The following is a 25018-nucleotide window of genomic DNA, read 5'->3' on the forward strand; positions in this document are numbered from 1 at the left end:
GTGTGCAGATAAATTGGCAGGTGCTCCAGACGGCGCGCTTAGTTGTCGTCTTCCCACGCACGGTCCCGAGTAGCTCAGAGTTTCCACCGAGGCGTCTGCGGCCGGCCCGAGCGGTGCTCCTTCCATTAAGGGACCACGGCGGTGTCAGACAGCGATGTCACTATTCGACGGTATGTGTTCCGTTTTATGCAATATTCAACAAACAAGCTTTTAGAAAGTGATGAACCGAAGGTTTCTTCATTTCGTGATTCAGCCGACAGTTATTCAGGGCTGTCTGCTAGCCACCGTGAGTCGATCATTTAGAACCGGTGATATAGGGGCTGATGGTGCCGCATCAAACCCGTACCAATACTGGGGGTTGGTAAGTGCAGTGGTTCTTCGTGGTCTCGAGCTTTGGTTCTCTTCAAAAACATGTTTCCTCCGTCTTAGGGTTAGGGTGAGTGTCCAAGAGCATATATCGGTCCCGGGCAGCGGTAACGCTGTAACCAGACTATCGGGAGCTGCCCGGTATCTCTACGGTGCTGGGAATGATGCCCACCCGCCCGGACAGATTACCTCACAACGGGGAATTTTTACGGGGTTGGTCTCAATTAGTTCGCTACGGGCTGCCAATAATTAGAAAGGCCAGCTGTACAGATAGCCTCTACCAGTCTCCGCGGGTGGCTGGGAAAATAGTAGAAATTGGCCAAATAGAGTCAATTGTATGAAGGGAGTCGGCTACGGAGAGAGGGTCCAATAGGCAACCCTGCGGATGGGAATGTTAACCTCCATGGCCAACGTCCCCCAGCAAATGTTCTCTCTATTTCCGACGCCGTTAGTCTGGTAGAGACTACTGTACAGATGGGCTGTCAGAAAAAGACCATTGCTTTTTAGGACTTGGGTCAGTAAAGCAGCCCTTAGCCGGCTCCTTGGCAATAGGTAACAGGCTAGGGCACCGGGGTACAGTAGATGCATTTAAGTTCGCGTGGTTTTTATTTCGCGCTAGGGCGAAAATGGAGTGTTCGCAGTGGTTTTACGTTCGGGGCAGCGCCATATTTATATACTGCTACAGTATTGGACAAAAATGTTTGCGGTGGTTTCAAGTTCGCGGTGAAACGGTCGCCGCGAAAACCGCGAACATAAAACCACCGCGAACATTTCTGCATTTACAGTATTACAAATGCGAGGCGCTAGACTTTCCGTGACGGCCTTCGACGTTCCCTCAAATCGAGAGAAAAGAAGTAGCATGCATGTTGCAGCATTAGCTGCCCAGCTGTACGTAGAGGCCAGTATTTCTGACCAGTATGCATTTTCGTCTTCACAATTTTCCGACTTTGATTATTTGAATAACCACCTCGTGCTTGGACCGCATGTAATGGGTTAGGTTGTAGAGGCAAAGATTTGTCCATTATGAAATATGATGAAATAGAATAGAATATAATAATAGTTTATTGCAAATTCATGCCCGTAGGCTAATTGCATGTTGACAACAGTGTCGAAATACAAATGTACTGTAAAACAAAGGTATACAAATAGAATATAACAGAATAGAATAAAACGGAATGGAATGGAATAGAATAGAACAGTACGGAGCGAAATGGAATAGAATGGAATAACTCTTACACTGGTATTACCAAGGCTTAATTCTCTTGATCCCTTTCAGAAATGGAGTACCCAGAGTACATGGACCTGAACTATTCCGAAGTCTCCCTGAACGACAGCTTCGAGTGGTTGTTCGATGAGAGCTGGAGCTCGGCGGCGGCGCCCTTCCTCCCCACCGGGGACATCCTGGCCGTCTCGGCGGTGTACGGCGTCGTCTTCACCGTCGGCGTGGTGGGGAACATCGCGGTGGGCGTGGCGGTGTGCGGCGTTAAGGAGCTCCGCACGGCCACCAACCTCTTCCTGCTGAACCTGAGCGTGGCCGACCTGCTCGTCCTGCTCGTCTGCATGCCCATATCTCTCCTGGAGACATGGGTCCCGTTCCCATGGTTACTGGGAGAGGCGCTCTGTGAGTTACAGTCCTTACAGATTATTGACTGAACGAAGGAATGAATGAATGGATAGATGAATGAATGAATGGACGAGTGCATGCCCATCTCGCTTCTGGAGACCTGGGTACCGTTCCCATGGTTACTGGGAGAGGCGCTCTGTGAGTTACAGTCCTTAAAGATTATTGACTGAACGAATGAATGAATGGGTGGATAGATTGATGGATGGATGGATGGATGGATGGATGGACGGATGGACGAGTGCATGACAATATCGCTGCTGGAGACATGGGTCCTGTTCCCATGGTTACTGGGGAGGCGCTGTGTGAGTCAAAGTCTTGCCAGGTTATTGAACGAACGAACGAACGAACGAACGAACGAACGAACGAACGAACGGACGAACGGACGAACGGACGAACGGACGGACGGATGGATGGATGGATGGATGGATGGACGAGTGCATGCCAACGTCACTGTTTGAGACAGGGGTACCGTTTCCATGGCTACTGGGGGGACGCCCTGTGAGTTACAGTCGTGCCAGATTATTGAACGGACGAATGAACGATCGAACGAATGAATGAATGGATGGATGGATGGATGGATGGATGAGTGCATGCTCATCTTACTCTTGGAGACATGGGTCCCATTCCTATTGTTACTGGGAGAGGCACTCTGTGAGTTTAAGTCGTTTAAAATTCTTGATAGATTAATGAATGAATGAATGAATGAATAAAAAAGACTGATAAAGGAATGAATTAATAAAAAAAGTATGACTACTGGAGACCTGGCCCCGTAGGCAGCAAATGGGCACTACTTGAGACCTGGGTACAGTTCCAATGGCCACTGGGAGAAGCAAATTCTTGCATGAATGAAAGAATGATTGCAATTGAATGGACGGATTGATGGATACAGCTCTTATGTTAGACCGTTTGCAGGTTGGCCTTATCGTTTTCTTTTCATCAGATCTGTTCTAGCGCGCGCGCATGTGTGTGTGTGTGATTTGCTCATCGTCGTTGTGACCCAATTTCTTCACGACGGCGTTTCATTTCCCGTGATCTATTACGTTAGCTCTATAACATTAACCCGGCATCTATAAGGTTAACACAGTTCCAGGGCGTGCGTGGTAACGTTATGTGTTACTACCGTGAGTCGAGATGCTTTGTGCGGGGATACGTAATGTACCTGTTAGAATAACGCATTTTATGGCGTATTTCAATTGATTGGTCAGACATTACAGGCTAGCCGTCTCAGTGAATTGGAAGGCGTATTTTGAGTGGTCTCACATGTTGTGGCGTCGTGTTCGCGCAACGGTTTGGCCCAGAACCCGTAGAACCTGGGTTCGAATCCCATTACATCGAAGTTGTGTCCTTGGAAAAGGCACTTAACACGACTTTCCTAACTCCATCCAGATATAGAATGGGCACCTAACTTCGGTTGGGAAGGTAAAGGGCAGTGAAAGAATGTGGATGGACTTCTACAAACAAACAGTAGATAACAACCTACGACCTTCAAAAAGCTATGGGACTACCTTTACCCTCACACGTATGCCTGGGTTACTTTATACACGGTTAACCCAGGAATGCCCTGAGTTTGTGATCGTACGACGATCGTTAGACGGTCGTACGGCGAATGTGGCCGGACGCTCGACTATCTGTAGGCAGATCACGCATCTACATGGAAAGGAAACCGGTTGGATTAAAGCATTTTGTGGCGCATTTCAATTGATTTGATAAGACTCGGTCAGGCATTACAGGCTAGCCGTCTAAATGAATTGGAAGGAGTAATTCTAGTACAGTAGTCTCACATGTTGTGGCGTCGTATTCGCAGAACGGTTAGGCCCAGCCCCCTGCTGTAGTGACTTGCACAAATGTGTGGCCCAAGGGCTATAGAAGTTAAGACGGGCGCTACCCCTATGCATCTTATCAAGACGCCTGGGTCGCTTTATACAGGGTTATCCCCAAGAATACCCTGAGTTTGCAATTGTTCGACGATCGTACGACGTATGTGACAGGTGTAGCGCCAAATCCTTGAGCTGCCAAATACGTCAGCTACTGCACCTGAGCACGACACTTGGGGGGGGGGGGGGGCGGATTCCAATATACGTAAAAGGAGTGGAGTTAGGGCTGGGATCGATGGGGGAAGGGCAAGATTTACAGGTAGGAGTATGGTTGCGATTAGGGCTAGGGTTATGACTAGGATTAGGGAAGGGGTTTTGTGCTAGAGTTAGAGTTATGGTTATGGTAGGGTTAGACCTATGCTTGAAAAGAATCACGTCCCACGAATGTTTCGCACTTAGAATACTCATCTCACGTATACTGGACCCCCCACCCCCCAAAAAAGTGTCGTGCTCAGGTGCAGTAGCTGACCTTTCACGTATTTGGCAAGCTCAGAAATTTGGCTTGACACCGGGCGTTCGCCTATCTGTAAGCAGATAATGTATATACATGGAAGGGAAAGCTTTCCGCTCAGATACACTGAATATTTCATATTCCAATCTTGCCCACTTTGTCGGCAGCAATTCAGAAAGGACTAAGTATTTAAAAACCGCCTCTCTGTGACCACGACAGTTACATACAGATCGTGGTAGAGGCACACCCACACCCTTTCAAATGTCTAGGCTACGTATTGGAGTTGGGGTTTATAGGAATAAAACTTGGCTCGACTTTTATTTATTTATTTATTTTGATTTACCACATTTTTGTGGAAGGATTGACATAACAGGTGAACTATCACCTTTTCAAGATGTCATCCCAGACCGGACTGTAAGATTTGGACCATCGCACACCGGGGCATGCCCCTACTCTTTTTCGAAAGGTGTGGTGAGTTCTCTAACGTGCGCGGGGTGTTGCTCTCCCCAAACACGGGACCTCCATTTAACGTCCTATCCGAGGGACGTCCCTAACCCTATATGAGCTAGGTACTCATTTACACCTGAGTGAAGTGAGGAAAGTCGTGTTAAGTGCCTTTCCCAAGGGCACAACGTCTTTTCTATTCACACCAATGTTTAGCGTCCACTTCTACTACACCGGAGTCACACCCCCTTGGATGAACTGAACTGAACTCTCCTAGATCCTACATGAACGAGAAAACCTTCAGATCGGCAACATTGATATTCCACGTTGGTCCGCTTAGTCTGCGGTGGGTCGGCAGAGACTAATGAATTGGAAACCACGTCTGTGATAACGCAACGGTTACATGTAGGTCGTAACAGGGTCGCGCCCACATCCTTTTAAGACGTCTAGACTGTTTTTAAGTATGCGGAGACAAAAGAAGCAACGAAAAGAATAATGCATTGAAAATTTAGAAGTTAAAACTTCGTTACGATTCATGGTTACGGTGGTACTATAAGGCACATATAGGCGAGACAAATAGAAAGCCAACGAAATGTATTCCTGTACCAAATGTTCGTGAATAGTTTCGTAAACCATCAGCCTGACATGCTGATTGAACCGCGCAATGGTGACCGGCCAAGCATTTGCACCCTTCACTGCCCAGCATTTGCACCCTACGGGGCGGATTGGAGCTTACCGGCTGACCGGAGCTTCTCTGGCTAGCATATATGTACGATTTTCGGCGCACCGTGGAGATCTGCTCGGAGATTAGGGAGGAGCCATAAGACCCCGGACAGCGGGGTTTGCGTTATAATCTCCAAGCAGATCTCCACGGTGCGCCGAAAATCGTATATATATACATATGCTAGCCAGAGAAGCTCCGGTCAGCTGGTAAGCTCCAATCCGCCCCCTAGGGGATTGGAGCTTACCGGCTGACCGGAGCTTCTCTGGCTAGCATATGTATACGATTTTCGGCGCACCATGGAGATATGCTTGGAGATTACCTCTCACTGGCCCCGCGGCACGCTGGCGTCGTCGCTGCGTCCTAAACTGGATTTGTGTTACCCTTGACTTTATAATGGAAATATCATTCACAACGCACAAGTATGACCAAGGAGGTTTCTCTTCCTTGGTATGACCAAAGGGACACAAAAACACACAAAAGTTCGTTTTTTGTCGATGAAATTCGTTGAGTGCTTTGTCAATTCGATCGGTCGCAGCGACGCCGCCAGCGTGCCGCGGGTCCAGTGAGAGGGGGGTGGGGAACTTAAGGCCCCATTCCACTAGACGGCGACCACACTGCGTCCTCGCTGCGTCCTAAATCAAATTTGTCTAATCCTTGATTTCAGAATTGGAATGTCATGGTGAATGTAACAGTATGGGTGAAAAGACAACAGAACACAAAGCGTAAAAAGATTCGTTTTTTTTTAATCTATGAAATTCGTTGAGCGCCCTGATAAATTTGAGGTCGCAGAGAGCGCGCGGCGAGAGCGCTGTCCTAGTGGAATGGGGGTATTAGGGCCCTGTCACACTTGTGCTTATATTCAAGTGCGCATGAGTTCCGCAGTAACATTTTTTGGGTTTAAGTAAATTTTGCGGGGAGGGAGTTGTTTTCTACTTTGACCCACCGTTGAGAAGTCTACTTATCAAACCAAAGAAATTACTTCTTCGGCTGCAAACTTAACCTAAACCAAGAACATGTTACTAGTAATACGCAACTCATGCGGGCTTGTATATACGCACACGTGTGACAGGGGCTTTACACAGACTACAGCGTAAAAAGATTCGTTTTTTTTAATCTATGAAATTCGTTGAGCGCCCTGTCGAATTTGAGGTCACAGAGAGCGCGCGGCGAGAGCGCCGTACTGGTGGAATGGGGGGGGGGGGGGGGGGTTATTGCACCAACTAGTAAACCACTGCACTGGATACCGAACGTTGTAATAGGGCCTCTCTTTCGCGTGTGCACACGCATCTGGCTCGACGTTCAATCCTCTATTCTCCATTCACGTGCACATCCATCTTTAATATTCATTCCTCCTCCATGGATGGGAAGGCCTTTATATCAGTAAATTGTTATTCCACGCTGTCCGCGGTGGTTTGGCAGAGACCGATGATTTGGGAACTGCCTTCCATGATAACGCAACAGTTAAGCCCCCCTCTCACTGAGATGCAACTAGTTGGCGACTAGTTGCAACTGACAGTCGCCAACTAGTCGCGCGCAGTTGCCAAGTAGTTTCCACGCGGTTTCCAATGAACGCCAATTCGTCTGCTGCAGTGGCGATTTTTTTTACAGTTGAAAAAAATGGTGGTGAATGGGCGCGAACTAGTTTCCAACTAGTTGCCAACTAGTTTCTAATATTGACCCCCTATTTAGAAACATAAGTCGCCAAAAGGTGTCATTTATTTTGTAAAAAGTGATAAGTCAGCTTCAAGGTTTGTTTGCAGTAATAAATCTATAAACATGTATCATTACACAAACATGATACAAACACATGACAAAGTGAAATCTGGTATATCGTTCGTATCAGTTCGTTTTGGTAATTTCTGTCATTGTAAAAGTAGTGTACCGTTATGCTTGTATGTCATAATATGTTAATCATGTTGCGCCAAGTATCATAAGTGAACATCCTTATATCACTGCAAATATGTTTTGATGCGTTTAATCATTTTACATTGTTTTTCAATTCAGAAGCAACACTACGATTTCCAATACTCTGCCCAGCAGGGCTTCATTTGCAAATGCGTCGCGCGTCAGTGTGAGTGCTAGGGGAAACTCGTTGGAAACTTGCCAAGTCGTCGCCACTTTGAGTCGCCAACTAGTTGCATCTCAGAGAGATCACGCGTGCACTAACTCTTTTTAATGTCTAGACTACGTTTGATTATGTGGAGACAGAAAAAGTTACCGAAGTAACTAGAAAAAAAGATAAAAGGAAACTTTAGAAGTTATACTTTCCTACGATTCACTTTCCTTGTCGTAAAAACAACAACACCATGTAGAAGACGAAGAGATGTGATGCTTTAGGCAGTCCCACCATCATTTATAAGGTAAGATAATACAAGGAAAGATAGTACGGCTTTGCACCATTAGGCAAATATAGGCGAGATAAGGGGTGTCCCTGTGGTGTAGTGGTCTGCTCTTGTGTTACTTACCACATCTGGTTCAAATTACTTGGACCAGAAGGCCCGAGTTCAACTCCCGGGTAGGACACCTCTGGACAAGATGCGCATTGAGTCATACCAAAAGACTTTATAAAAATGGTACATACTTCTGAAACAGTATGGAAGTTAAACACACTCCACTGCCAGTGGACTAGCCTCCTGCTGCAGTGATTGCAACACAGTGTGGCCTAGCCGGGCTATGAAACGGGGATGGGCACCGCCCGATACACCTTATGGTGTGGGATCCTTTTAACTAAAGCTACATGTAGTCGTGTTACTGAATCTACTTACGTAACAAAACGTTACTACACCAAATGTTCGTGAATAGGTTTGTAAATCACTGGATGACAAATATTGTTATCATTAGGGCCTCTCTTTCGAGAGTTTTTGTACTCGACTTTTAATCCTATATTCTGCCTTCGCATCCGCTCTTGATATTTACCTCGCCTACATGGACGGGAAAGGCTTAGGCTTGATGTTGTTGATAATCTCCAAGCAGATCCAACGGTTGCAAAGACCGTATCCAACTGGCAGAAGAAATTTGTATTGCAACCGAAGAACTGAAAACCGTTTGCAGTAAAAAAATGTCTTCTGCCAGTTGGATAAGGTCTTTGCAACCGTTGGATCTGCTTGAAGATACGTTGTTGAATGTTAACCTTGAAGTGTCTAGTGGTCAGCACGTTTTCCCGCTGTTTCTGTAGCAGAATATATTTCCCCCGGGAGGGGCTGCTAGCCCTTCAATTCCGTTTTAACGTACTCGAGGCACCTCCTCGAACACGGCACCGGGCCCTCTTTTACACCCCTTCCGAAAGACGGGTGCAGCTCCAACCGAGATGCCCTTCCCAGGATTGGGCCAGGGTCTCTCGGTTACCAACTAATTGAAACCAGGAGCTCAATTGTGATGCTGCTACCAGTTGAGCTACAGGGGCATCCTTCGCAGACTTCCTGGAACGGCGGCGTATATTTTTTTTTTGGGGGGGAGGGGTTGGTGACGCGATTTCTTACACGGGCTAAGGTTCTCTAACGCCGGCAAGGGACTTTCGCCGCCGACAGACGACTACCCTTCCCGGCCAGCAATAAGAAAAAAAAATGTAATAGTAAAACTGTAACTTGAAAAAGAAAACAGCCGGAAGGAGTCTCCCTTAAAGGTGCCCTAAGCGATTTCATGGGGTAAAACTTGAAATATTCTGGGAAAAAAAAGTCTGTTTGGTGAAGTTGAAATTGACATTTACTTCCCCATATTAGCACATCTGGATCATTACTTCATACTTTGGGCGTTTAAAACGCTTGGCAACATTAATATTCTAAGCCGGTCTGCTTTGTCTGCTGTGATTTGGAAGGGAGTAATAATTTCCACTCATCTTCCCCTGATAACGCTGCAGTTACTCGCGGGTCGCAGCAGGGGCGCGCCTACAGCCATCGTAGATGTCTCCTGCGTATGGCTAGAAGGGGAAGGAAGAGGCTATGAATGTAATAAAGTTTTGGAAGCTTAAATCTGTTACATTTCAATTATTTTCTAGCATGGCCCTTTTTAGATGTCTACTTTGCATGGTTAGAGGAGTTAAAAGGGGTTTCGAACGTAACAAGCTTAGACATAGTGTTACTTTTTTATTGAATTTGTTCTAACATGAAGCTTCCAATGTAAGAATGTGGAAACTTACGAAGAGATGACGCTCGTTACTTAATATATGATGATGGTCTACTTGCTCCAATTTTCTTATATTTAAAGGTGAAAGAAAAATCGAAGTAACACATGCGTAGATCCCATAACTAATGGTACAATAAAGGACATATAGGCGAGATACACAGAAGGCCAACGAGATGTATTACAGTACTGTACTGAATCCTTTCATTTTGTGGGGCCTCTCTTGTACGAGTACACGTGTGGAGCGGCTGTCTCCTCGATTCAAAATCACATCGATTTTTAATATCCATCTCGCCTACATGGACAAGAAAGCATTTAGCTTAGGGGCATTGGCATTCCAAGATAGTCGACTTTGTCCTGATCATGAGGCGATACAGAAGACACGGATGATTTCGAAGCGCCTAATGTGATTAGCCCTCCATTCCACTAGACGGCGATCGCGCTGCGCTAAATCGGATTTGTCTAGTCCTTAATATCATAATTGGAATATCATGAAAATTTAAAAGTATGGTTGAAAAGACAAGACAACACACAAAGTGTAAAACGATTTGTTTTATATCTATGAAATTCGCAGAGCGCTCTGCTAAAATTTAGGTCACAGAGAGAGAGAGAGAGCGCGGCTAGAGCGCCGTCCCAGTGGAATGGGGGTATGACGCAAGAATTACATGCGGGTCATATCAATGTATGCTCCTCAAATATCGCGTCATGTCACATCCAGAGGGTGACTACACGAGGGTTATGTGAGTGAACTTTCTGGAAGGATGACTGCGCGCAGGAAATGTTGATACGATTGGGAGTGTTCAGGCAATTGACCGGTTGTTCGCATCCACATAACGAACGGTTGTGAATGCTAAATGTGCAGTTTGAAGTTCTAGCTTGACTGGAATTCGATTTAAGATCGTGTATAATTAGAACGTTCATTTGCAAGCTCGTGCGCGAAGGCTTATTGCGAGTAAACATACATGTGGTAGAGTAATAGGGAACAAACGTGTGACAAGGACAGTGACTCACATTGATAACAATGATAACTTTATTGCAATTTCATGCCCGAAGGCTAATTGCAGGTATACAAGGAAAAGAGATAATAATAAGATATAGTATACAATAATGAAGTAAACACAAAGTCAAACAGCGCCACTTCTAATCTAAACAGTTGTTATTTGGTTTGATTTCTTTTTTGTGTGCAGTGGAATATGAAATTCCCGACGTTTTGGGAGATATATGTACGCCGATGTCGGTCACTTTGTGGTCCTTAACTATAGACACCCCCATAGGCCGGAAACTGTAGTCTGCTACCTCAAGCAGCGATATCATCAGTGTCTCCCCCGAGCGTGCATCTGATTGTAGTTATGTCACTGGAAAAGGTCAATTACTCAACTTGGTCACTACGTTGACACTGTAAAATTGGATGGAGCTTTGATATGATTTTTGATTAATTTGATTCCATCCGGAATTCAGCAACACATTAAATCGTAAACGCAGCTAGCAGAGACTGTCGACAGAAAATAGGCTCGGGTGCAATGAGTGCGTTTGTATGATATTCATTTCTCATGTTTAATTTTCAAAGTTCAACGGGGTCATCGTCTATGATTCTTCGCTCCTAACGATCGATTGTTTTTCTTTTCTTCCCTCTGGGAGCGACGATCCGCGTCGTAACCCTCAGCAAAGGGAGTGAAATAGATTAAAAGCTCTGCCTGCGTGGGCCGTGACCGTGGCTGTGTCAGAATAACGCCCACCTCCTGTAGTTTGTCTTCCTGCCGAGTGAATTTTTCCGTTGATGAAGGTCGGACATCCAGGTTTGATACGTCAAAAGACAGATACTCATGACAATCAACTGGATACAATATTGAAACAGTCAGACGTTTCAGACAGCATCCGCTGCCTTTCGTCAGTGACGGAAGAATGATGATGAATATGTCAATTAGCTTCTGTTGTTGGAATTGGTCTTCAATTCATCCTGAATTGTCTTCACACCATTAACATTTCAATTCATAGTTTGGGCTCTTGGCAGAAAAAAAATCATACCTTTCCACGAATCTTTTGACGTTTTCGGCCATGGGGTAAATCATACAAAGCAGCTGCAAAGACCTTGACTAGACGGCTGTCACCTTTTACCAATCTGATAAAATTATGCACGGAAGACAAGGACGCGTCTAATTATACAATGCAAATATACAGTCATTTCACGTCGGCAGTCCAATCTCAGGAGACCATCTGTTGCGTCTCTGGGGTTCTGTTTTGGTTTCTAATCAAGCTGAAGAGTCCACTTCTGGATCTGCAATAGTCTCTGTCAGACTAACCGTGTCGGCTATAGGGAGAACATTTGCCTGGGGACTTTGGCCATGGAGGGTAACATTCACAGCCGCAGTTGCAATATTGGACCCTATCTCCATAGACTCCCTTCATACTGTTGACTCTATTTGGCCTATTTCTACTACTATTTTCCCAGCGACCCGCGGAGGCTGGTAGAGTCTGGATCTGCAAACCCATTTTCACACAGTACACGTTTATATTATTACTAGGTGTAAAAAATTAATCCTGTGACGAAAGGAAAGTTTTGATTTATCGTAGCAATCTCTGAAGAGTATGTTGAATGTGTTATTTCCTAAGGACGTCTATGCCAAGGTCAATGCCAAGGTCACGAGAAAGCTAGAGCGGTCGGGAAGCCACACGCCATTAGAAGGTTTCCCACGCTTCCGTCGGCCTTCGCGCAGATCTCTATTAATGACTGTGAAGCACGGTGCCGACCCCAGTGTCGTCTTAAATCCGCTTTCCTAGGAAAAGCTGCGTCCCCGATGAGTGTCTGGAGGCATCTTGGCATTCTCTCGGGAAGTGATAACGCCTTTCTGTGCATCTGAAGATCACTGTCGCTGGAAATATCATTTTCCACTCGAAAGGAATTACCGGACGCACAATACAGCAAAGGCCTGGAGCCCAGATACCGGAAGCTAAACATGATTGTATCATCTTCGCCCAATGAGGCGGCAGCCACACAAACTTCTTCTGTCAAACCGGTCTTTATTCTAAGCACAGACCAAGTCTTAATCAAGCAATTGGATATTATTTTTTTTATAAAGAACTCGCTCAGTGCAAGGCCGTAGGGGGCCACTCCTCTAATCACTGACCTAATTGCTACTGTAGCAGCATCTCCGTCACCCTAGGCCAGAAACATCAATGCTCGAGACAAGCATGACTTCACTGGCCCATTAGGAGAAGCAGGGGTTACGAATAGACTCTGCCAGTCTCCACGGGTCGCTGGGAAAATAGTAGAAATTGGCCAAATAGAGTCAACTCTATGAAGGGAGTCCGCTATGGAGATAGGGTCAAATATTGCAACACTGGCAATATTTGACCCTATCTCCATAGCCGACTCCCTTCATAGAGTTGACTCTATTTGGCCAATTTCTACTATTTTCCCAGCGACCCGTGGAGACTGATAGAGTATAGGTTACGAAGGCTGCTCGGGAAATTCCCTACCCAATTTAGGCCGGAATGTTTTTTTGAACCACTCAATGATGAGCGTCAATATCAAGCCATTAAATTGACAGCAACTACTAATTACTGGCACAGGAAAATACATTGGAGGGAGACAATATGATAAAAGCTTGTTGGTACCACAGTATCAGATCGTACTTTTAACATGAGCACTTACAGAGAACATCACAATACAACAGGATAAATTGGAATGAATTTCAAAAGCTTTTTGGTAGTATGAGATAACACTGGCAAGTTCAAATGTTGAAAAACGAAGTAATTTGGAATCTTCAGAAATGTCAAATTTGGTATCTTTTACTTGTTACCTTAGACCTTACAAAGGAAACGCATGAATGTGAGATGTACGGTAAAATGAATAGGCAAAACCTTGTTGGTATCACAGTATCAGATAATATGCACATTAACGCTTACAGAGGAAAACATATTTAAGAGAGACGATAAGAGAAGTTTGAAGTAAGATGCAAATTTAAAGCTTGTTCATACTGTCAAAAGTCAAAGTTCCTTCTTGCACCGATGGTGCATAGGGCGGCGCCCATCTCCGTTTCAGTAGCCCTTGGGCCACACAACTTTGTGCAATCACTACAAGAGTTGAAGTGCCCTGTTAAGTTTTATTCAGTTTTGTGAAGTTTAATATGGAATATACTGTTTTTAAAGTCAGCTTCAATTCATGTTACTGTAAATTGTGTAGTTCTTTTTAGATGTTAAAGCAACTGAGAAAGTCGTAGTTAGAAAAGTATATGCCGTCTGATACCGGGCGTCAAAACTGATTATAGCGACCATCCAAGGAAGTTGAAGGACCTGGGCACAGTAGACAGGTGATAGATGTAACATATTACATCAGCACGTACTGAGGAAAGCACTCGAGTGTGAGACGACAGGATAAAGATGGAAATGGCTGTTGGTACCGAAGTATCAGATAACCCTTTTTTTTTTACTTTAGCACTTCGTTATAGAGGAAAACACATTAGAGTGAAGCGATAGGATAAATACAAATTAAGATCCAGAAGCTTGTTTGTAACGTTGGATCAGATAATACTTTAGCACTTACGGGGGGTGGAAACTTCAAAGCATATCAGAGTAACGAGATAGGATAAATTCAAATCAAAATCCAAAAGCTTGTTTGTACCGCAGTGTCTGATAATACTTTTTACATTAGCACTTAGAGAGGAAAACACAGTAGAGCAAATCGATAAGATAGACATTAAAAAGATTGTTGGCGCCGAGTCAATCTTTTTGCTGACATTATAATCAATCAAGCAGTTATCGGACCACAATTTTTACATCAATCTTAAGACAATTCTCTTATCAATGTAGGGGTTATATATTCATGTAGCATATGCACATGGCTGCGTTTGATAGATGGTTATTATCTGTTTATACGTAAAGAAGAATCATATTGAGACATGGTAATTATAAGGAGCTGTATCGTATCTAAGATTTGAATGTCAAAGTGGGAGGCAGAAAATAATCAAACGTTGACGAGTGCAGCCAAAACTGTCTAAAGCGACCACCCAAAAGGAGATGAAGGCACTGGTCACATTAGACAGATGCTCATTCTAGATAGGATCAGGAAAGGTAAACAAGGGAGCATAAAATGTGGCAAAAGTGGCCAGATGGTCCCAGTACAGTGGTGGTCATCAGTACATGTTTGACTGTATATCAATTGCCAGGTGGTCCTTTGTAGAGAGAGTCACAGGTTTGACTATGTTTTTTGACTGAATAGTACAAGCTGCATTCCCGGACGGAATTATCTGATCCACTCACACCGGGAACTGCTCCTGCTCTAATAGAAACGTGTGGTGGGTTATTTTTCGTACGAGTTCAAGGCGTGGCTCTCCTCAAACATGGGACCTCAATTTTACGTCCTATCCGAGGGACGTTCCTTACTGAAAGTAGGTACATATTTTCCCCTGGGTAGGGTGAGGAAATTGGTGCAAAGCGCCTTTCCCAAGGGCACAGCATCGGGACCTGTAAGGGATATGAACCAAGTATATACAATGGTGCCATTGCAGGTGGTCACTAGTGCAGGTTTGACTATGTTTTGCTGCCATTGCAGGTGCACCATGACTAGTAAAGCTGTGACTATGTTTTTTGACATTGCAGATGCACGGTGACTAGTTAAGGCTTGACTATTGATCCGTTATTGATCCTGAAGAAGGCGACGGTGGACTTTGAAAATTTGATCCGTGAATACCTTAGTGTTGGAAGAAAGTTTAGCACTGTATCAAGGTTTGACTATGTTTTGCTGACATTGTAGGTGCAGTATGACTAGTGCAGGTTTGACTATGTTTTGCTGCCATTGCAGCTGCACGGCGACTAGTAAAGGTTTGACTTTGTTTTGCTGCCATTGCAGCTGCACGGCAACTAGTAAAGGTTTGACTATGTTTTACTGACATTGCAGGTGCACGGCGACTAGTAAAGGCTTGACTATGTTTTGCTGCCATTGGCATTGCAGGTGCACCATGACTAGTGCAGGTTTGGCTATTGATCCGTTATTGATCCTGAAGAAGGCGACAGTGGACTTTGAAAAGTTGATCCGTGAATACCTTAGTGTTGGAAGAAAGTTGAGCACTGTATCAAGGTTTGACTATGTTTTGCTGCCATTGCAGGTAAGCTGACACCGTTCTTCGAGGTGCTGGTGTTCCAGGCGTCCATCCTGACCATGGTGGCCGTGTCTGCGGACCGGTACCAGGGAGTCTGCCACCCCCTCCTCACGCAGTCATCCAACCGGCGCAGACGGGCGCTGCTGTCCATCGCGCTGGTCTGGGGCCTGTCGCTGGCTGCCAGGTCGGACAGTTTCTTGCAATACGTCTTATAATTGTAAGGAGTTCATTTGCAAGTTCTTGTCCGAGAGGTAACATGAAACGATGTCTAGAAAAACGTGCAAGTTAACAATGGTGACAAGTGGAACTGCTGTCCATCGCTTTGGTCTGGTGCCTGTCGCTGGCTGCCAGGTCAGGCAGTTTCTTGCAATGCATCTTAATGTTTCTATCATTAGAAGGACTTTATTCAATTGCAAGTTCTTGCCCTGGGGCTAGTTGCAAAATGAAACAATGTATAGAAAAACGTCTACAGACAGTGCAAGATAATTAACAATGCTGACAAGTGGAGCAAGTAACTATTCTAAAAACTACTACGGAATACAATGTCTCACTGTACAATGTAAGATTTTGTATATAACTAGAGCAGTTATATACAGTTTACATCATCCTCATCTTGTCATATCGTAATGGGACTTTACTGAAGTTCAGTTCAATCTACAGCAGCCCCGTGCTGTCCATCGCGACCTACACGGAAGTCGACATGAACGGAACCATCATCTGCCAGTGTATCTCCACGGTGGATGTGGCCTGGAAGAACCACTACACCACGGTCATCACGGTCGGCTTCTTCGTGCTGCCGCTGCTGGCGCTGACTGTCATGTACATCGCCATCGGCAGGAGGCTCACCCGCAAACCGACGGGGGAGATCAACGCACACCTCCAGGTCTGTCTTTACTAATACTGATTGCGTAATTATTTTCCACCTGTCCTTCCCTCTTTCTGTGCTTCCTTCTTTCTGTCCTTCCTTCCTTCCTTAATTCCTCCCTTCTGTCGTTCCTTTCTTCCTTCCTTTCTTCATTGTGTCGTTCCTTTCTTGTGTCGTTCCTCTCTACCTTCTGTCGTTCGTTCAATCCGTCATTCCATTCGTTCATTCATTTCGTCTTCCGTTTATCTTTCCTTCCTTCCTTCCTTGTGTTCTCTCTTCCTTCCTTCCTTCCTTCCTTCCTTCCTTCCTTCCTTCCTTCCTTCCTTCCTTCCTTCCTTCCTTCCTTCCTTCCTTCCTTCCTTCCTTCCTTCCTTCCTTCCTTCCTTCCTTCCTTCCTTCCTTCCTTCCATCCATCCATCCATCCATCCATCCATCCATCAATCACTCGTTCTCTCTTCTCCCCAGGCGCAGCACCGGTCCCGTCGGCGCGTGGTGCTGATGCTGGGCACGGTGGTGACGGTGTTCTTCGTCTGCCTGCTGCCGCACCGCCTGTTCCAGATGTGGATCCTGTACGCGCCCGTGGAGCAGATCGAGGCGCTGGGTCTGCAGGGGTTCGTGAAGCTCACCATCTTCATGCGGATGATGGTGTACATCAACTGTTCCCTCAACCCCATCATCTACACCCTCTTCTCCACCCGCTTCCGCGCCGCTTTCTTCAAGTGCTGTTCGTCCTCAGAGCAGCCGGATTCATTACGCAGGGCCTTCACCACTGGGCAGGTACGCCTGAACTTGCTAGCTTGAAACACATCCTATGCTAGCTCAAGTCTTGAGCCAAATTTCTGCTCCGCCAGATATTTGCTCCCTGTGGCAGGGCGCGTGCGTGGAGTTAAGGTTGGGTCTAGGGCTAGGGCTAGGGCTAGGGCTAGGGCTAGGGCTAGGGCTAGGGCTAGGGCTAGGGCTAGGGCTAGGGCTAGGGCTAGGGCTAGGGCTAGGGCTAGGGCTAGGGCTAGGGCTAGGGCTAGGGCTAGGGCTAGGGCTAGGGCTAGGGCTAGGGCTAGGGCTAGGGCTAGGGCTAGGGCTAGGGCTAGGGCTAGGGCTAGGGCTAGGGCTAGGGCTAGGGCTAGGGCTAGGGCTAGGGCTAGGGCTAGGGCTAGGGCTAGGGCTAGGGCTAGGGCTAGGGCTAGGGCTTGGGCTTGGGCTTGGGCTAGGGCTGATGTTGGGGATAGGGTCCACGGCGCGATCCCTCTCCGAAAATTCACTTGAAGATTACTACGAGTGTGACGCACAATTGAAGTATAGAATGCTGGTTACGATTAATGGTGAATCGAAATTGCTACTCCTCACGATAAATAGGCATGCATAACATCCTATAATTAAATGGACATCAGGAGTAACGCTTAAACCGCATCTTGACAAAAAAGCTCGGTCATCTGTGGTTACTGTGAAGTAGACTATAACAAAAATTTAGAAGTCATTTTGCTCATGATATTCGTTTCCAAATAAAACTTTACAATAGTGTTACAAGCATGTATTCATTGCAGTTCATCATGCCTTTCTACAGGCGCACAGAGACACTGTCAGGGACGGAAACCGTGGTAACAGGGACATTCGAAACCGTCTCCTGTCCGAAGTAACCGCTTCGAATTCGTGCCCACAACTCTCAGACCAACGTCCCTCCAACGTCACGTCCGCGTTTACCTTGACCCGTCTGACGTCATTTCCGGTGGTCAGGAGTGCTAGCAACGCTGGATATAATGAACCCAGTTTTAAACAGGAATGTGGGGAGCGTATTGCGTATGTGTGGGAATCACATGTCTAACATGTTTTGTTTGTTGAAATCATGTGTCTGATATACTAGTATGTAAATCGCGTAGATTTTGACATGTGAGATTCACACGCCTTATATGTCGGGATCACATGTGTGCGGGAAGATATCGGGGCGACATGGAAGACGAAAAAGTTACGTATTCTTCGGTCCCAATTGGAAAAAGGGGCCCTGCCGGATAGTTGACTGGCTGTTTTTTTTCATCACTTTCGGGCGTGACCCCTACGTGGCGCCTTGGGACACCTCACGGATGCCGGACAATTTTGGGGCCCAGCCGGGACCCCGAATCATTTTAGCCCGGACTCAAAGTCAACACGGTAGCCGGTAACTAATAGACGCCGTGAGCTAATCGTGCGAACACCGGGGGGTACCTCCACGGTAGCCGGTAGTCCACCGGGACAAATTTGTGGCTTCGGGGCCCGGCCGGGACTACACCCCCGACGGGCACCGGTGCAATTGGGACCGAAGCGTTAGAAGCGTCTAGAAATGACGAACCCACATGTCGGAATCAGATGTCAGGGCCACTTGTCTAACATGTGGCTTGGAATCACAAGTCTTACATCACATCGACGGTCCGACAATTAGAGTCTAGCATATCGGAATCACGTGTCTAACATGTAGCTAGTGGTCACATGTCTAACATGTAGCTAGTGGTCACGTGTCTAACATGTAGCTAGTGGTCTCGTGTCTAACATGTAGCTAGTGATCACGTGTCTAACAAGTAGCTAGTGATCACGTGTCTAACATGTAGCTAGTGATCACGTGTCTAACATGTAGCTAGTGATCACGTGTCTAACATGTAACTAGCGACCACGTGTCTGACATGTTAGAATCACAAATCTTACATGTATGAATCATGTGTCTTGTATGTCAGAATCACCTGAATAACACGTAGCTAGGGGTCACGTGTCTAAAATGTGGGAATCACAAGTCTGACTTGTATAAATCAAATGTCAAACATGTCGGAATTACGAGTCTAGCATGTAGGAATAATGTATCCAATATGTAGAACTCAAGTGTATAACATATGAGAATCACATTTCATGTAGAAATAGTGTGTCTAGCACGTGTAAATCACGTGTCTAACATGTGAGAGACACGTGCCCAACTTGTAGGAATTGCATGTTAAACATGCGGGTAGAATGTGTCTAACATGCGAAGATAACATCTGTGACATGCAGGAATCACCTGCTTATGCTTTGGTCCCATTTCCAAAGCGGGGACCGGCCGGGCAGCTTATGGTAAAAAAAATATGATTTAAAAAACAAAAAAAGACATAAAACGTACAAAATTACCCCTAACCATATATTGTGTATTATCTTGATATGCGTTTTTTTATTTTTCGTTTTCACAAACAGCCCGGCCGGGCCCCGCTTTGGAAATGGGACCGAAGCATAAGGCAGGGAATCCAAAACAGTAAATTCCTAATAGTGACACACCGATATCTGAAGTGTATAACTGCCCAGACACATCTAGCTTCAAGCTTTTCTCCTGCCGAATGAAGGTCTTCTTGGAGATTTCATGATGACGAGTTCTAGTCTACAATTTTTTAAGAGCTAAAATGGTGATAACGCGATGGTTGTAAATGGACCATCATGGTCCATGTATGTGTTAAACGTTGTATGGTTCTTTGATGAACAGTTTTGTAATCAGAATTGTGTACTTTTACAACTACATTAATCAGACGCTTTAAATGAAATAGCTTACCTATAGTTGACTTGCCTTGAGGAACGTCAAGGCTATGGAACAAGTTGGTTTTTACAATGTCACTTGATATTGTACCAAAGTCCTGTTGACTGAGACAGACACAGACACATGCGCATGCACCCCCCCACACACGCACACAGACGCAGTCACACACACGAAACACGCACGCACGCATACACGCACACACACACACACACACACACACACACACACACACACACACACACACGCACACACGCACACACACACACATTATTATTTCTGAATTATTATTAGTTACTACTGTACCTCTACCAATACTCCTATGTCAAGTTTATGTATTCAATTGGTGTCCTATAAGTCCGTATGGGCTGGGCGACTTTATTGAGTCGCAGGACACGGAAATAAAACATTCATTCATTCATTCATTCATTCATTCATTCATTCATTCATTCACACACACACACACACACACACACACACACACACACACACACACACACACACACACACACACACTCACTCACTATATCACAAGGTATCAAAATACATTGTTTCCAGTTTGAATCTTTCGAGTGAATTTGATAGAAATATAATACGATGAAAATCTTGACATAATGCATTTTTTGTATCTTTAGATAATCAGACAGTTAGGTTTGAAGCCCTAGCGATGTATTGTAAGATAAATATCAATTGTGTTGTAACAAAAAGTAAGTCTTTAAACATCTTTGTCAAGTACGTCTGGTAAATGTTGAAGCAATTCATACTCGTGTTGCATATTTCTGAAACTGTGATGTGCCGAATCTTAATGTGTCATAATCGTAACTACAAGAAGTTGTCTAAACTTTTTATTATGACTGGAAAATGCCGAAATGTCTCAAATACAATCTTTTAATGATGGCAATGTACCAGAGCAATGATATTCCGATGACAGCAATAAGGATGATGGTAATCTGTTACTGTGTAATGTTACTGTTTGTAACTGTCTTCTCTCTGTATCTGAACTTATTGAACTCACTCAACACAGGTGACAAATGTTCGATGGTTGATATTTGTGATATTAGCTTTATTTCATAAAAGCGGTTGATGTTCGAACCTGACAAAAACACTTGGCTTAGTGGCGATTCGTATGGTTGTGAAAGTATTTTAAGAAACTACGCTCCACTGTTGAAATAATCGTTAATTCTCTCCCACACCTTTCGCATAGGTATGAGGAACGATCAATAAAGTCGCGGCCTCATCCAAAAATAGGTTGTACAATTCAAATTTTAGGGCATCTTTATAAAACATAAAGCCTTTTATGAATGCCAACCAGAATTCAAATAACTGTGATCATTACTTTGCAGGCAACAACTTCTCGAAAATCAGTATCTTGAGCCGCGACCTGAGGTGTGCGGATTAACTCCAGAACTGCTGAAAGTCAGATGCCCACTTCTTTCTAATTGAAATACGTTATCTCTACGCAGATTTGCCGGTGGCAAAAGGATAAAAGCAGTATCTAACTGGCCACCTGGTATGTTACATTTCTGGTATGCCTTTAGTATGACACGGTTTGAAACCTCAACCCCCCTATAGCTAATGTAAGGCGAATATTCTACCCGCCAGGCTTATGCACCGATTATATCTCTCCTGCACTCGTTTGATTTTGTCTCTTCCTCCGGACGCCTTGTAGTTTGTTACTGACACTTTGGAAAATCGGGAAGACAGACGAACTCTTACTCGACACCATGCGAATAGATAAACATACCTCTCATTCGGACCACCCCCATTCAAAGTGAACATTCTACTAACCGGGCTAGTGTATCGGTTATATCTCTGCTGCGCTCGTTTAATTCTGTCTCTTCCTCCAGACGCCTTGTAGTTTGTGACTGACACTTTGGAAAATCTTTGGCGACAGACAATATTTTCTAGACACCGTGCCCGTTGATTAACATATTATCTTGGCGTCAAGAGTGTTTTAGTTTCCGGACCCGGCAATAGTATGCGGTCCCTATTCGGCGACCTTCCGTCTGCCCAACGTTTTAGAGGTCATATCTCCACTTTGGTCTTTTTGCACAGCTACCAGAAAACTATGCTTCATGAGGCACGACTGGAATTCAATGTGGGCCCATCAATACAACAAACGCCCTTTTACCTAAAACCATACTTTGCTTTCTGGATGACACCATGCTTTTAGCAGAGACTCCATTAAAAGCCATTACATGACGTGAGAAGACAACAAAAACGTGAGCTCTTTAATGGCCCAGACACTCAAATATAGCCCTGTATCAAGTAATCGGTTTCCCCGCCTTTCCAATATTTCAACTGCGTTAAGACCGGACTTAAAGCAGTATTATCGCTAAATTTCTGCTGCGTGTACTTAATTGACTCTATTTGGACGTGGGAAGCACTCTTGGGAGTGATTGCATCACGACCTTCGTCCTACAAGTAATGCCGTTAATGCAGAAGACTAATTGAAGCTCACCGCTTCGGTGCTGCGTTCGTAATTACGATACAAATCAAAACATCCGTATTGGAGAGAGTTAGCCTGTGATGGGTACAATATTCACTGACTCGACACTGCTGACTGTCATCATCCCTGACACCGGAGTGCTATCTGGACTGTACAGGGCTCTCCCCAGAAATATAGAGCAGGATGGGGGGAGGGTGCCAACACAGGATACGATCATACTTGTCGCGAGGGGGGGGGGGGGTCTGGAGGGGGGCGTACACCCCTCAAATGGAGAGCAGCTGTTGCATTTTGCCTTTTCCAGACACAAATGGAAGTCATTTCCTGCAACTTCAGCTTAACATCTGAAATTTCCAGTTTTATCAAAATTACAGGCCTAGATGGGGAAATATTGGAAGAAATACTTTGAAAATCAACAGGATGGAGCTGGGATCAGAACAGGATGGAGGAGCGCCACTGTCCCATTCTTTAGGAAGGACATGGTTTTTAAAAGTGTTCACGTGCCTTGTGCTACTAATCAAGCCTCCACTTCATTCCAAATTCGAATTCATCATCAACTAAGTCCCCCGGCCCTCTCACTGGACCCGCGGCACGCTGGTGGCGTCGCTGCGTCCTAAACTGGATTTGTATTACCCTTGAATATATAATAGAAACATCATTCAAAACGTACAGGAATGACCAAGAAGACAACAAAACACACAAAGCTTAAAAAGATTCGTTTTTCGTCGATGAAATTGGTTGAGTGCTTCGTCAATTCGATCGGCCGCCAGCGTGCAGTTTGATGCTTGATTCTAACTATAGCCATGAGTCACATGAGTGAACCAATCAGAAGAGTCTTGCTCCATCTTGCGCTATACGTTGGAATTGCAGCCTTCGTGACGAGTAAGCCCACTCGGAATTTCGAGTACGCATATGCAGTGTCAAAGGTGAAGGCCCCTGAGACGTAAACGAAATCCGCCTGGAAGTTGTTATACGAATCGAGACAATGTCGTGACAAGAACTGTTTACAAGCCTTCACCTTTGACACTGCACATGCGCACTCGAAATTCCGAGTGGGATTATAGCCATGAGTCACATGAGTGAACGAAAAGACTGGCGCCCCCTCTTGCGGTATACGTTTGTTTTGCAGCCTTCGTAACTAATAATTCAAATCGCCATGCTGTGTTGTCTTTGACCATCGAATCTCACTGGTTTCGTTTTGTGTATCGACAAGGTTTTACCAAGAGTTGTATTCTTACTCTTAACTTATAGTTGTAGCACCGTGCACTGGAAAAGGACAAATCCAACGTTGCACAGGGTTGATGATACAGCAAGTACTTGTTTATACCTATTATCCCTGCCACAACAGAGTAAACGTACGACCTCAGCGTTGAATGACAACAAAACTCCTCACCATCATCTCTCTGTGTCGGGGTCGTAGCATTTGTATAGTCACAAATATGCAAATGATAAAGGCCAAATTTGCATATTTACAAGTCTGAATCTAATTATGACATACGGAAATGACACTGCACGAAATGGCCACGTATCCTGACGGATCCGACGTATACAGTGGACGGCTCCGTATCCGTCGAAAAAACCTCATTTTCGGATTCCTCCGGAAATATTCCCGATCCCGGTGCGGAAATTTTCGGATCCGTTAGGTTGGATTCGTCAGTATCCGTCAGTATCCGCCAAAAATACAGAAAAATACCCGTACGCATCCGTCAGGATCTGTGGCATTTCCGTACAGTGTACGGCTCCGTATTCGTCGAAAATACCTTACTTTCGGATTCTTCCGGAAATATTCCATATTCCAGTGCGCATTTAGTCGGATCCGTTAGGTTGGATCCGCCTGTATCCGTCAATATCCGCCAAAAATACAGAAAAATTCCTGTTCGTATCCGTCAGGATCGGTGGCATTTCCGTACAGTGTACGGCTCCGTATTCGTCGAAAATACCCTACTTTCGGATTCTTCCGGAAATATTCCATATCCCGGTGCGGAAATAGTCGGATACCTTACACGACAAAAATACAGAAAAATACCGGTACGTATACGCCGGGAAACGAGGCCATTTCGTGCAGTGTGAGTGTTGAGCATGAGCTGGATATGAGTCAACATGTACATGGAAAGTCAGAATTGAATACTTGGGTGGCAGAATCGGTTGTTCAACGTGTAGCTTTCAATGGCTCATTCCGTTTCACACGTACGCGTGTCGCTGCTTGATACGTTGTGTACGTCAGTATCAGATTTTCTATGTACACAGTCGCCCTGGACTAATTTACATATCATATGCATTTTAGCACCATGTCTGTGTCTAACTACCGTCTCAACGTATGTGAAAGGTCAAAGGTTGATGACATGAAATAATTCCCTTGGGACAGAGAGCTCCATCTGCATCTTTCGTCACTAATGCTTATTACCATGCTTTCATATACCAGATCATGAGACTTGAAGCAAGAAAAACTGGCCCTTGAATGATATTTTGGTATAGAAGAAATCAAAGTCGACG

General features: G+C 45.1%; 1 protein-coding gene across 1 annotated transcript; it reads left to right on the forward strand.

Moving 5' to 3' along the window:
* Positions 1 to 1644: 1644 nt before the first annotated feature.
* Positions 1645 to 18413, forward strand: LOC136426589 (growth hormone secretagogue receptor type 1-like). Its single transcript, XM_066415264.1, has 5 exons — positions 1645 to 1987; positions 15707 to 15884; positions 16361 to 16583; positions 17031 to 17342; positions 18127 to 18413. Exons 1-5 carry the CDS (start codon positions 1645 to 1647, stop codon positions 18382 to 18384), a joined length of 1314 nt encoding a protein of 437 aa, XP_066271361.1. The 3' UTR covers positions 18385 to 18413.
* Positions 18414 to 25018: the final 6605 nt, after the last annotated feature.

This window comes from Branchiostoma lanceolatum, chromosome 1 (genome assembly GCF_035083965.1).
Source record: "Branchiostoma lanceolatum isolate klBraLanc5 chromosome 1, klBraLanc5.hap2, whole genome shotgun sequence".
NCBI lineage: Eukaryota > Metazoa > Chordata > Leptocardii > Amphioxiformes > Branchiostomatidae > Branchiostoma > Branchiostoma lanceolatum.

Bases quoted from the DNA above. Each gene is read 5' to 3' on its own strand.
- LOC136426589 (XM_066415264.1), top strand. From the start codon at position 1,645: ATGGAGTACCCAGAGTACATGGACCTGAACTATTCCGAAGTCTCCCTG. The intron at 1,988-15,706 runs GTGAGTTACAGT...CTGCCATTGCAG, and splicing joins GTTACTGGGAGAGGCGCTCT to GTAAGCTGACACCGTTCTTC. The intron at 17,343-18,126 runs GTACGCCTGAAC...GCCTTTCTACAG, and splicing joins GGGCCTTCACCACTGGGCAG to GCGCACAGAGACACTGTCAG.